The sequence below is a fragment of the Sebastes umbrosus genome, chromosome 3, assembly GCF_015220745.1.
Source record: "Sebastes umbrosus isolate fSebUmb1 chromosome 3, fSebUmb1.pri, whole genome shotgun sequence".
NCBI classification, from domain to species: domain Eukaryota; kingdom Metazoa; phylum Chordata; class Actinopteri; order Perciformes; family Sebastidae; genus Sebastes; species Sebastes umbrosus.
The window spans coordinates 21,665,375-21,678,303 of record NC_051271.1 but is presented as its reverse complement, the minus strand read 5'-3'; the positions used below and the strand labels follow the sequence as shown (position 1 = coordinate 21,678,303).

Sequence of the window (12,929 nt, the reverse complement as noted above, 5' to 3'; positions counted from 1 at the left end):
CTGTTCAAACTGTTTCTACCTTTAGATCACGTTTTGAACAACCACAGCAACAATGGTGATCATAAATGCTATGCAAATGGTAAAATGGTGGGAAGTGCTTTTTAACGATATATCGTCTGATTTGTATTGTTATATTTTATTTTCATAATTGATGCGTCTGTGGACTGCTTGGTTAATCATGTCTGCAAACCTAATTTCCTCTCATAAAACTGAACTGAAATACCCTAACAGCTCAGCTAACCTATGGTGAAACCAAAAATACCCACCATACTCTATACTCTCTGATCAGTGGCCATTAATATGTGCAATAATGTATTCCATAGCATCCTGAGATAAGATAATAAACTTGGTGACTTTTCTGCGGGGACTAGGGCTGTCAATCGATTAAAATATTTAACCGTGATTAATCGCATGATTGTCCATAGTTAACCGCAATTAATTGCAAATTTTCTAGTTTCATGATGCCAGTATCTTCACTCCATCTTTAACACTGAGCAACCTACAACCGAAAAATCACAAGTTGTGTTACTGTGTTACAGAAATTAGTGCCGTTAAAACAAATTTGCATTTAAGCGTTATCGCGTTAACTTTGATAGTCCTATTTTAAACATTATGAAAGACTTGGACATCAACAGGTTTTTAGATATGAGCAAATGTCGCCACAACGACTTCAAGAAGGTGTTTGAAGGAATGAAAGAGAGAGGCTGTGTTCGCAAGGTCTAACAGGTCCGCCACCGGTTATGTTAATCTGAGTATACACGGCTGCATGTAAACGTGGTCACTGTTTTCCTCCACAGATGGAAACACAAAGTCACAGCCTCTCTTGTGCATTGACACACACCCATAGATGGCTTTCATTAATTTAATTTGACAATTTAACTAGTTATTTCCCATCTCTAATCATTTTAACAATATTCATGTTGAGTTCACAGCTCCAAAACCAATCTCTTATCTCTGCTAGTTACTAAAGAGGAGAAGGTAAACTGGACATCCAGGCAGTTAAAGCCTCTGGCAGAGGACACCTCTCCTCGGCTACGACGGCAGTCCACAGGTCTACCATCTTAGATCGGCCTGACAGCTGAAACGGCTGCTGACAGGCGCCACCAAGGACATGCGCTGCTCTGTTAAGCACCAGGCAGCCACCTTTTGAAGCGATAAGATGTGTGCAGCTGTTTGTGTGCGGAAGATTGACATCTTTCACTGAAGCTGGAGGACAGGCAGAGACAAAGGTCCATCAGGTAAAGACAGAGAGCCTTCAAGTGTCGTCTAAGCAACCCGCTGCTTCAGCAGGAAAACAAGCTCATTGAAATTCCTCCAGACCGCAAAATCTGAACTGCGCATGCAGCTCTCGTGTTTGCTCAATCTCTGATGCAATACTTTCACCACAATCAAATCCCCATTGTCTAACCGGATCGCTAAGCAACGGCCCAGTGCTTTCAGAGGCGTGGAGGCATTTACATATAATGTGCTCAATAATAATCCTGATTAGCTCACAGCCAGGGTTCAATTCACTGTGATTTATAGAACAAGATAAATCAAGGGCAAGACAAATGAAACATTAGCAGATATCTTGGAGCTTTGGCAATCCTGCACTGATGAGTATTTGTTGAAAAATATTAAAATCAAGCCGTGTACATGCAAATAGCCCTGTCAATATGATGGGAAAACTGCCCAGTGAGTTCGAAAAATACATGACTCACAAACAAATCTTCAACAGAAGAAAAGGATATTGAACAGATTCATTAAACAATTGTAGAAACTTCTGTTAAATCTTGCCAGCGTCATAACTGATGAAATATTTAGTGATGTGTTGAGGATACGGTGTGTGGAGAAAACACAAGCTAACACCACTTGATCCAGCCCACATTGTCCCATCACAGGGGAAATCCTTTTGATCGCTCTAAATTGGACACAAGGTTTCTGAGGAAAAGCGGCACAAGTGGCCGAGAAGACGTGTTAACGCTGCTCTACCTCTGGCACATCTCGTCTATGATGTGACCAATTTCTTTCTCCGTTCCTTCAATTTAAATCCTCTACCTGCAGTGCAAGCCGCCAGAGCTGCATTTCAAATCTCTCATCTGAAGAAAAAAGGACAGAAGCAACAGCTGATCTCTGAGAGTATGAGCCAATTTACGCTCGTAATCTGTAATCGTACAGCAAACTCATGCAGGCTGTGGAAGGGTACCCTGAGCTTTCTTTGAAGTCGGAGGATTAATGTGAGAGGTAAAAGGCGCACCAAGGTCAAACAAATCACTTTTAAATGGAAGATTATGGAGTATATGTTATTTGCAATATGAAGGACAAGAGGAATGGATATTGGCAGATGGATTGGGAGCCACAAGACATTCATGCAAGGGCTGTAACACCTTGAGATCACTGAGAGCCACTTTACCGGCCGGCTATCTCGCAGGGACAAACAAACGGCCAACGTAGCAATGAAGTCCTCAAATACGCTGGCAGGGACTCTAAAGAATGTTGACAGCGGAGGAAAAACAAATGCAAGTGCTGGTAATCCCATTGTATTTTTACTTTACAGTTTTACTGGCTTCGACAGCCACTTCACCCGAAATGGTCGGCTAGGCTTAATTGGCCATTCGTCTCCAGTGAGAGATTTTCTCTGTGGTGTTGAGAGCTCAGGAAGCAAAGAGATGAAATCCACAGAGGGAGTTGTGCTCTGAATGTATCACCCAAACAGAAAACGGATTTAGGCTCATCTCTTCTTCATGACTAATGTAAACAAACAAATCTGAGGCGGATTAGCGTTGTAGAAGCCACGGACAATATAGCGTGCGTCTGTGACGTCGGTCTGAATGCAGGGTGGTTTCACAAAAAAAGCATCTGTGCCTGCTGGTGATGTGACTCATCGCAGACTTCCACCACCGACATGGAGCCGCTGGCTGCAGCTGTAAGTCAACAACCTGTCATCCAGATGTTAGTCTCTGGGCTAAGGAGAGCCAAATCACGCTGCACGCCTATCGGATGACCTTGGTGAGATCTGTTCAGATCAGCAAATGCTGATACTGATATGCGTGTAATCACCAGTTGGGTGAATGCCACAACTTTACTCTCTGTTGGACCGAGTCTTTAAAGCAACGGAGAGTAAGCTCTCTGCTCTATTGTGTCAAACAAAAAGAGAAACCTACTGCAGAGTGATCATGTAGAATATCAACTTCTCTAAAGGTTTTCTTTGAATGTATTTTTATTTGTGCACACAGCTCTTATCTCAATTACTCGCCAAGTTAACGTGAAAGGAATAAAGTGGAAAAGATAAATGCGCAACAACAGTTTACAGAGGTTTTTTTTTTAGTAAAAAGCTCTTTTGAAAATGGATTCCAACACGGAGGCATGAAAGCGCCGCGATTCACAACAATGTGTGAAACTCTCTCCAACACCACAGTACAACCACAGCTTTTCTTTTTAATACACTGCAGCGTAAAGCTGCAGCCAAGGCCTGTGTGGCTGCACCAGCCTCAGCTATGAATACTAACGCCTCTTGAGGACATGTGCTGAGTAACAAGTCAGCAAAACGGCAAAATGTAAGAGGAGAGAATAGACTGAGATAGAATGGAGTCTTGCCAGGATGTTTTTAGTGGTACAGATTAGGGCTGTCAAAGTTAATGTGATAACGCGTTAATGGAAATTCATTTTTAGGTTGTAATGGACAATGCACATACTGGCATCATATGAAACTATAAAACCTAAGGAATCCATTTGTACCGACATGTCATACTAGCTTGTCGCAAAGGAGGCTTATCAAATGGAGCTCCATACTTATTCTTCACTTTACAGACATGTAAAGTGAGTCTCCCCTTTACAGACATGCCTACTTTATGATAATCACACGCAGTTTGGGGCAAGTCATAGTCAAGTCAGCACACTGACACACTGACAGCTGTTGTTGCCTGTTGGGTTTGAGTTTGCCATGTTATGATTTGAGCATATTTTTTATGCTAAATGCAGTACCTGTGAGGGTTTCTGGACAATATTTGTCATTGTTTTGTGTTGTTAATTGATTTCCAATAATAAATATATAATATGTTTGCATAAAGCAAGCATATTTGCCCACTCCCATGTTGATAAGAGTATTAAATACTTGACAAATCTCCCCTTAAGATACAGTTAAGTTTCAGATAGGAAAGTTTTCATGTATAGCTGAATGTACAACATTCTACAGGAAGTCTTATAACCATTAAGCAATAATTTATATGTCTCCTTCACTTCCTAATCAACAAGTCTGAAAAATTAATGAAGTTAATTCAACTTGAACCCGCCTGCAGTCCATTAACGTCTGACAACAGCGCAGAAGAAAAAAGGAAGCCATTAAGATAAAAGGAGAAAACAGGAAATGGAAAAGCAGTTAACCCTTACCTTTCCCGTGATGGCCGACCAGACTTTAAGCGTGTTGTCGTCAGAGCCGCTGACGATGCGGTTGCCACAGAACTGGAGGCAGGTGATCACATGGTCGTCGTGACCTTTCAGCACCTTTAGGTGGGACGGATAAAGAGATGAAATGAGAAGGAGGCGGAGGATGGGGGGTGGGCGCTGAATGACACAGCAAGAATTGAGGCTAACAATGACACGTCTCTGGTGGTGCTTCATACATCAAAGAGGAGATAAGAGGAAAATGTCATCAAGTGCTGCAGGTGTACTCGGCTTTTTAAGCTGTGTGTGTGTGTGTGTGTGTGTGCGTGTGTGTGTATGTGTGTGTGATACTGGGTCACAGGACTGCTGTCTCAGCAAACGACAGAGCACACTGCATATGCAAAGGAGTATGAAGAGCACAGTAACCAAATTTACATCAGTGGCAGCCTGAAACGACCCGCGGCGGTTTCAAAAGGAGCAAAAGCATACAAGGCCCATTAAGGATAAGCTCTAGCATGCTGGTCATGCTTTATGGGAAACTTCTGAACAGGCAAAAGACAAATACACTGAAGGGGAGTAAGATCATCCTGTGCTGCAGCTCAATTAGTATTCAACAAGAATACTGCAGAGAACGCACTAACTTTCCATCAACTTCCTGTGACTCAAAGATATCAGATCTATAAGATCAGCAACCCGGTGGGGAATTTAAGTTTTGGAGGAAAAAGCTACCTTGGGTGATTTGAGGTCCCCTCTCCTCCAGTTGGTGTCTATTCTGTGCTGCCTGATGTAGGCACTCTTCCAGGGGCTGTGAGTGAAGCCAGGCTTGACGGGTTTCCTCTTCTTGGGGGGCAGAGGCTCATCGATGCCTACGAGGGGAGAGAGATGGAAGTAGATTGGACTAACGTGTTTTTCCTCTAAAAGTTTTTTTTTTTAAAAACAGGTACGACCGCATCTTTAAGCACAGCTTTGCCCACAGCGGTAGCTCCTGACTGCTCCCGCTGGGTGACTGCATGTTGTCCGTCTGTCTGCATCTGTTGCAGAGACTTAACACTCACCTTCCTCCCTGCATTTCTCCCTCCACAGCAGGTTGTCTTCTGCCAGGATGCGCCAGTAGCGACATGTCTGGGCTGCTTGGAGGAGGTCCTTCGGTTCCAGGAATGACAGCACGTACAAAGCCAGCTGTTGAAAGACAAGGACGGGGAATGTGAGAGGTGTAAATGGAAAAGAAGACACAAAAAAGGACCCATTATTAACTGCTGCGGGTGTACACAACAGTACAAACAACCTCATACACCTTTTAAGTTTAACGTAAATCACAACAACAAAAAGGAACAGCTGAGAAAACGCACTGGCCGAACAAACTGTGTGCGCGATATTAACAGCATGAATCTAACTGACAAGAGTGCACAATGGTATTACCATAGAATTGAATCAACATTTCTAATAAAGCCCAACAAAAAATACACAATAGGAGATTCACACAGCCGGTAATAATGCCAGGGCTACAGTTCGTTAAGCCAAAGCCGGCATAAAAAGACACAAAACCTGGTATAATGAGCATAAATATGGACCCCTGAGCAATAGGGGGAAAAAACACCACGGTCTGCTGTTTTATATATTTGGACAAAGGTCTCAACACACAATGTCTGTTTCAACTATGAAACAATGCGGTGGATCAACCATTAGGACAAGAGACTGCTCTGTATTATCATAAAAAGGATGGAGGATTATGGGTTCATTTTGTGGCCCGTTGTGCAAATATTGTTCTTTTATTATATTACAATAATCCGAGATGATAACGCCCCACGGCATGCTGTGTGACAAATTCAGGAGGGGTGTCATGAACATCAGGATGACCAGGGGTCGGTTTCACAAAGACATTTTAGACTGGTTTGTAATGTTAGCCCACCCTTAAAGGGGAACTACGCACATTTTAAAAATTCATAGGTTATTCCTATGGTTTAAGACGGTCCAAAAATATTAGTAAACATGAACAACTCCAAAAACTAGAGTGCTAAAACTCAAACTTGTGATGTCATAAGGTACAATGTCTAGAGCTGCTCCACAGACAATGAATGGGGAGAGATGTTATAGATGACACTGAGAGCACCCAGGGGAATGATCTGAGTATATGGGAACAGTTTCTGTTTCACAACTGAGAACAGATATATGCTCTGATGAATGTCTGACAGGCCGAAAGCTTAGAATAAAGTGAAATACTGCATAGATCCAAGTGTGCGGATATCTTTTCTATCATCTTTTGGACTCATTTGATTCTTCCAGCACCGTAGCAAAGATTAAGACAAGTGGAGCGGTTGTCATCCTGAATTACAACTGAGAACACCACAATAGAATAAAGCTCATTTTGGTATAAAAAAGCCTCCCATTGATTGTCTATGGAGCAGCTCCACACTTTATACCCTATGACATCACAAGTTTGAGACTTACTTCTCTGGTTTCTGGCTTTGAGAGAGAGTAGCTCATGTTCACACATATTGATTGAACTTTACTAGGCCATGGAAATAACTTATTGGAATTCTTAATTTGGGTGATTTTCCCCTTTAGTTTTGCTCTTAGATCTAGTCTAAATGCAACTAATGAGTATTTTCAATATTGATTAATCTTCCCATTATTCCCCTGATTGTTTATAATTTCTCACAGCCCGGGGGGGATGCACTCATATTGATAGTTTTATTTAACAAAATGTCCATAACCCAAAGATATTCAGTTTATTATCATTTACGACATAATATTCTGGCATCAAATCCTCCCATTTGAGAAGCTCGATGGGCGAGTTTGTTGCCAAACGATTAATTCATTATACAAATCAATTATTTATTTATTTTTTTACTGTTATACTCTTTGCTAAATATTCCTAGTAAATGCCCTTGTAACTGCTGATTTCTAGCAGAAGGCAAACATTTTCTGCCGGAGCAAACAGAGCTGAGAGGTTTGACACTGTTGCTCCATCACCCATGTTTTTTTGTAGGGCTGAAATTCTTAGTCGACTAACACAATTTTGTTGACTAATCGATTAGTTGATTTAATCGACAGATCTGTGAAACTGAGTTTCTCCACAAAGAATAACTCAAAAGCACCACTTTAAATCTTTTGTTTACCAGATGCGTGCACAAAAGAGTCAGAGTCATTCAGCATGAAAAAAGCATTTTGAGACGAAGATGTGGCAGCCCTATTTTTTATAGTTAGTAAATTTACCCAGAATTCATTACGAATTAGTATAACCAGTTAAGATAGTCAGATGAATTTAGATGTCAATCTGAAATGTATTAGTTGGATTTAAGCCATAAAGTCAGAGTCTATCTTCGCCAACCCCTGATCTGAATGTCATTGTACTTTTATGGAAGATTTGGAGATGTGTCCTTGTCAAATATCCAATTTCACGCAGTTCAAAACTTCTTTGACAACATTTTAATGAGGACTGAGGGTCGTTATGAAGGGCAATCATAAGGCTTTTATGATGTGTCTACCTGCTGAAGGTTTTCCGGTATTAGAGTTTAGTTTTAGGGTTATTTCAAATCACTTGGCCCAGACAAGCCCCACAAACCTTGACATTCCCAAAATCACCTGAAAGCCTGTTTAAGCCTGTAGTCATTACCGGGTTTCAGGATATTTCAAAAGTTTTATGAATGGACCTCGAGCCTCCAGTGATTGCTTTTTAAGCCCGACATGCTGCCTTCTGCAGATCGCCTTCATGGTTTCAATTTCAACTGTATCTATAGTGCGGCCACAGGGATTGTCCTGTTAAAATTACTTGACAGTCCCCCTCAATATATTTCCAGCAGCTCTGGCAGAGAGGACAGGCAGGATTATCAAAAGAAGTCAGAGTGAACAGGATATAAAAAAAAGTAAAGGCAGAAAACAAAATGAAACGAGAGGGCTTGTGTCCTGGTGAGAACACACATGATGCTGTTGTGTATTTGGCTTTAGAGCAAGTGGTGCTGACACTTTGATATCTTGCATCATATTGCCTCACTCTCCATGCTAACAGCCCCCTCCTTTCATCCCAACACCTGCCAGAGAGAGACGAGGTGTTGAGTATTTGATCAGCGATGCCAGATAGGGTGGATTGAGGCTGTTTTGTAAGAATCCCCCATGTGATCTTATCGTCAGTGTGGCACTTCAGAATGTTTGTATTGTCAGTTGTGATGCAGAGGAAAAACAAGAAACCCCACTATGGATGTCGTTAAATGATCTGAAGGAGGATTGAAGCAGGATTAGGGCTGGAAAGGAAGCCTTGTCTCTGTCATGTACTCAACATTCAAAAACAATCTCTACCAAAGGGATTCCCACGGGAGTTCAGGTCAGACGGAAGAGGAGGACGAGGACTAGCGATGAATGTGTACTTATTCAGGAACTCACCTCTTTGGGCAGCAGGGAAATGAAGTCTCGCTGAAACTGCGGCTCGATCACCTGCATCATATGCTTGACTTGCGTGGGCTCACAGCTGTCAATTAACTCATCCAGCGCCAGCAGCTTCTCTGGGCCGCTCCAGCTCTGAAACACAGAGGAAAGAGGAACTGGTTTTAAAAAACAACATACTCTATATCACATTCATTTAGCAGATGCTTCCGTCTAAAGCAGAAAGCAACTCCAGGGTCTGAATAAAATGAAGCCAATACTGAAGTGCCTTAAACTTGCATTCTGTCTAATAGCTTTCTAGTGAGTTTTTCCTCTTATGGTATCAGTACATTATAGGGGTTGTTTGACTTGTGCGTAGTGTATCCTGCTGGTTTTTATTGCTTTTTATTTCTCTGCAGCCTGTGCTCTGTATTCTCTCTGTACTGTCCTCTCCAGAGGTTCTCAAAATAAATGGAAAAAACATTTTTGGCCATCACAGGTGGCAATACAATAGTTCAACTCTGTCAGCAGTATATCACACCTCCACATCTGGATTGCCACACCCGACACAGCTGTAAACGTAACTGAAAAACATAGCAGCGTGGCATTACGGGCTGATTGTGCCAATTTATCGCGGTCAAAGTAGACGCCTTAGTGTGCTTGTGTAAGCTCTTATTTTTACTTTGATTGGAGCGCCTTGTACAGCGTGTCTTTACCACGTTAATGTTCCCTACGTGCCCTCCACAGAGTTGCTCGAGGCACCTGCCTATTTCCAGCAGCCAACACATTAGTGGAACATTTGAACATCAGGAACCAGACTCCATCAACAACATTATTAGAAGTCTTTTGGGTTATTTTCTTCTGCTTGAACATTCAGTTGTTTAACGCTGGCTGATGATTAGCACTGCACTGTATGTTGGACGCAGTTGTTTTCCTCTGTGGAGTGCTGAAATCTAACAATGATTACAGGCTACGAGGCAGGATGGAAAATCTGGCACACGCAAACCACCTGTAATTTGGCAGCTAAAAGCTTCAGCCAAAGGTGCTGGTTCTGGAGGTAATTAGGGGCTTCAGAGACCTCCTCCCTGCCATTGGGAGGATCACGCAACAGCTACTTATGCATTACATTATACGTTATTATAGGTTCACAATTCCCAACCTGAGATGGGATTTTTTTTTGTTTAATCTGCTAGTGAACCCTAAAGCTTCTAGTTTGTTATGTATTCATAAATGCACTTGGCAATATTTCATGTTCAATGATGAGGGTTTCTTTTATTTTAAATTAAGGCTGTCAAAGTTAACATGATAATAACTTGTTAACGCAAATTCATTTTAACGCCACTAATTCCTTTAATGCATTCACGCAACTTGCGATTTTTAGGTATGGCTCGCATAAAGCAAGCATATTTGCCCACTCCCATGTTGATAAGAGTATTAAATACTTAAAAAATCTCCCTTTAATGTACATGTTGAACAGATAAAAAAAATGCGGGATTAATTTGCGATTAATCGCGATGAAATATTTTAATCGATTGACAGTCCTATTTTAAATATTTCTTCTATAATTCGGTTATATTACAGGTTATAACTGTTTTCGATTAAAAACTTGCAAAATTAAGAATATTTAAAAAAGTAAGACTTTTCATTGTTCCCCATGGGGCTGTAAACATGGTAGAATATTGTGTCCAAGAGCTTCCAGGACTAACTCTAGTCATTCATTAGTGTTCATCTCTTTTTTCCCTCAACATGTCTAGCCCACTTCTGCTTCACTTTCTGCTTTCATTTCTTAAATTTCCCAGAATTTCTGCCAATTTTCCCCCAGAACGGCTGTGACACAAACCAGGACATCTGGGATTACAGTGCTGATACGTGAACATAAGTGTCACTATTTTGATCAACTGATCATTTCAACGAGCTGCTGATAAAATACTTCAGTTTAGACATTCAGGGAAGTGTTGAAGTGTTGAAGTGTCTGCTGAAAGACACTTAATTTCATAAAGACTGAATTCTTTGGCTGCAAGCAAAACAGATTACTGATGTACGATTACTGTGAGCTACAAAGACACTAAAGAGGCAACTATTTCATCTTTTGTGCCAGTCATAATAAATGCCTGTCTGCTGTTTAAGAATGTAGATGTTTCTGTATGTTGGTTGTATATTAGCTTATTTGTTTTTTTTTGCATGGGATGTGTTCTAACGGGTTAATGTAATATGTGACTTTGCCGCCATAACCATGTGTGTCTTTGTGTTTGTCTTATGCAACACCAGAAGATTGGAAATTTTTATGAAAACATTCTTTGTATGTACAGTATGCTGCGTGGTAGTTTCCCTCTCTAACAGCAGCTACAGGCTACGACTAGACTGGGGAATGTACAGAATGTATAGTTGAGGTTTTGCTGCCTGCAGCCAGCGCTGTCAAATTAAAAACAATAGGCCGCCGCAGGTCAGGCCTGAAGACTAATATACGTAAAATAAACACTGCGGTGTCACAGGTTCACCCAGCTATTCAAAGAAAATGAGTTTAAGCTCCCTCAGGTAATGAAGTCCTTGGCAACCTATTATATAGGAAATCAGAGAGAGCCCATCAAGGCTAATATGTTTAAATGACATCCTATTTCCATGAAGTCTGGAATCATTAGAGCTGAAGTCTAACATGAAAGAAATAGCTCTATTATGTTCTGTACAGATGGTGATGATATAGGAAAATTAATATAAAAATAAGGTAAAAGGAGAAATGAAAACAGTATAATGTCTCATGTCTCTATCAGGCTATGGTCTCTACAGACACTGACAGTAATCATTGAATATGCACATTATTACTCCGAATATGACATGTAAACTGCATATTTTGTTTACTGAATTAGGCCTTATTCCAAATCTATCATTTTCCGATTAAGAAATGTGGGATATGCTGATATTATTCAGGTTTTAGGAGCATTCTCACATTTGGAATATGTATCTCAATTTGGGTTTTTAGGGCAGTTTGTGACACATGGCCTCTTGACTGTTTACGTCCAGCTCAGTGCGTTTTACAAAAACCAACTGTAATGGGGAAATGCCCCAAAGATAAGCCCCAGGTCGAAAGGAGAAATACAACTGCTTTTAAACATTATGAAAGACTTGGATATCAACATGTTTTTGGATATGCACAAATATCTCAACGCCGACCTTTTCAGGAAGGTGGTTGAAGGAATGAAGAGGGAGGCTGTGTTTGCACGTTCAAACTAGTCTAAAAACCGGTTAATCGGAGTATGTACGTCTGCATGTAAATGGGAATATTAGTGAAATATTCATTTTCAGTAGCCATGTAAACAGCTTAGTAGGAATATTGTCTTTTTCAAAATAAGGGCAAAAACCAGAATATTTTGTGCATGTAAATGTCACTGAAGTGGTTGAAACAAGATACAATTAGTGAACATTGTCTAATCCAAGTTTTTTAATCATGGATTTCAAAATGACCTCTTGAGAGTCCTAAAGTCTGCATTACCGCCCTTGGATAATGCAGTAAAAATGCACAACAAGGTAATAATAGGGTTAGATTATACTGCAGTGACTTTAACTTCTTTATATCAGAAGACCATAGAAGCCAACATCTGTTCAACTTTTAGTAGAGAATAAGTCTACAATAGAAACATGTGATGTTTTAACTCTGCTTTTAAGTCTGAACAGGTACAGCTAATTCCAATTCCACGCTACAGTGGCTATGGTAATGTGGTGGGCCCGAACAACAAGGCAGCAATTATCTCGAAGACTAAGTGAACATTGATTGGGCACAACATCTGCTTTTTGATGAGCTTTTGCTCGAGGGGTTCGGAGCCGCCCGTTGGGGAGGAAAAGAAAAAGAGAAGAAGAAGAGAACTCCACTGTGCTCACCTGAAATGTTCGGAGCCATTCTTGGAGACCCGTGGGTGGCTGGATTGAGGTGATGCGCCGTCTCTGCTGCCCCTGACAATTGGCTGTTCTGATGTGGCCAAATGTGGTGGGTGTGGCCGGACATGGGACGATCCCTGTCGGGCTGCAATTTACAGGGAAAGAAAAACCCTTAAAAATGAATAATAATATGAGGCAAAGAGCCTACTGCAGACATTACAGAGAGGATGTGGAAGCACTGCTTTTAACAAGAAGTATTAAGAAAAAAACAGAAACGTTACGGGAACATTACAGACATTAAGGATACACTATTAATGAGAACAACACTAAGCTCAATA

At 41.0% G+C, this 12,929-nt stretch overlaps 1 protein-coding gene across 3 annotated transcripts in view; it reads right to left on the bottom strand.

The window, feature by feature from the left end:
• Positions 1 to 12,929, bottom strand: part of LOC119483508 (F-box/WD repeat-containing protein 7) — an 80,940-nt gene that overhangs the window by 11,351 nt on the left and 56,660 nt on the right. For all 3 annotated transcript variants that reach the window (XM_037761677.1, XM_037761687.1, XM_037761696.1), the window contains exons 3-7: positions 12,595 to 12,736; positions 8,743 to 8,877; positions 5,418 to 5,541; positions 5,092 to 5,228; positions 4,369 to 4,482 (exon numbers count right to left, since the gene is read on the bottom strand). In XM_037761677.1, the coding sequence (XP_037617605.1) occupies positions 4,369 to 4,482; positions 5,092 to 5,228; positions 5,418 to 5,541; positions 8,743 to 8,877; positions 12,595 to 12,736 (652 nt within the window). The remainder of the gene's footprint in view (positions 1 to 4,368; positions 4,483 to 5,091; positions 5,229 to 5,417; positions 5,542 to 8,742; positions 8,878 to 12,594; positions 12,737 to 12,929) is intronic.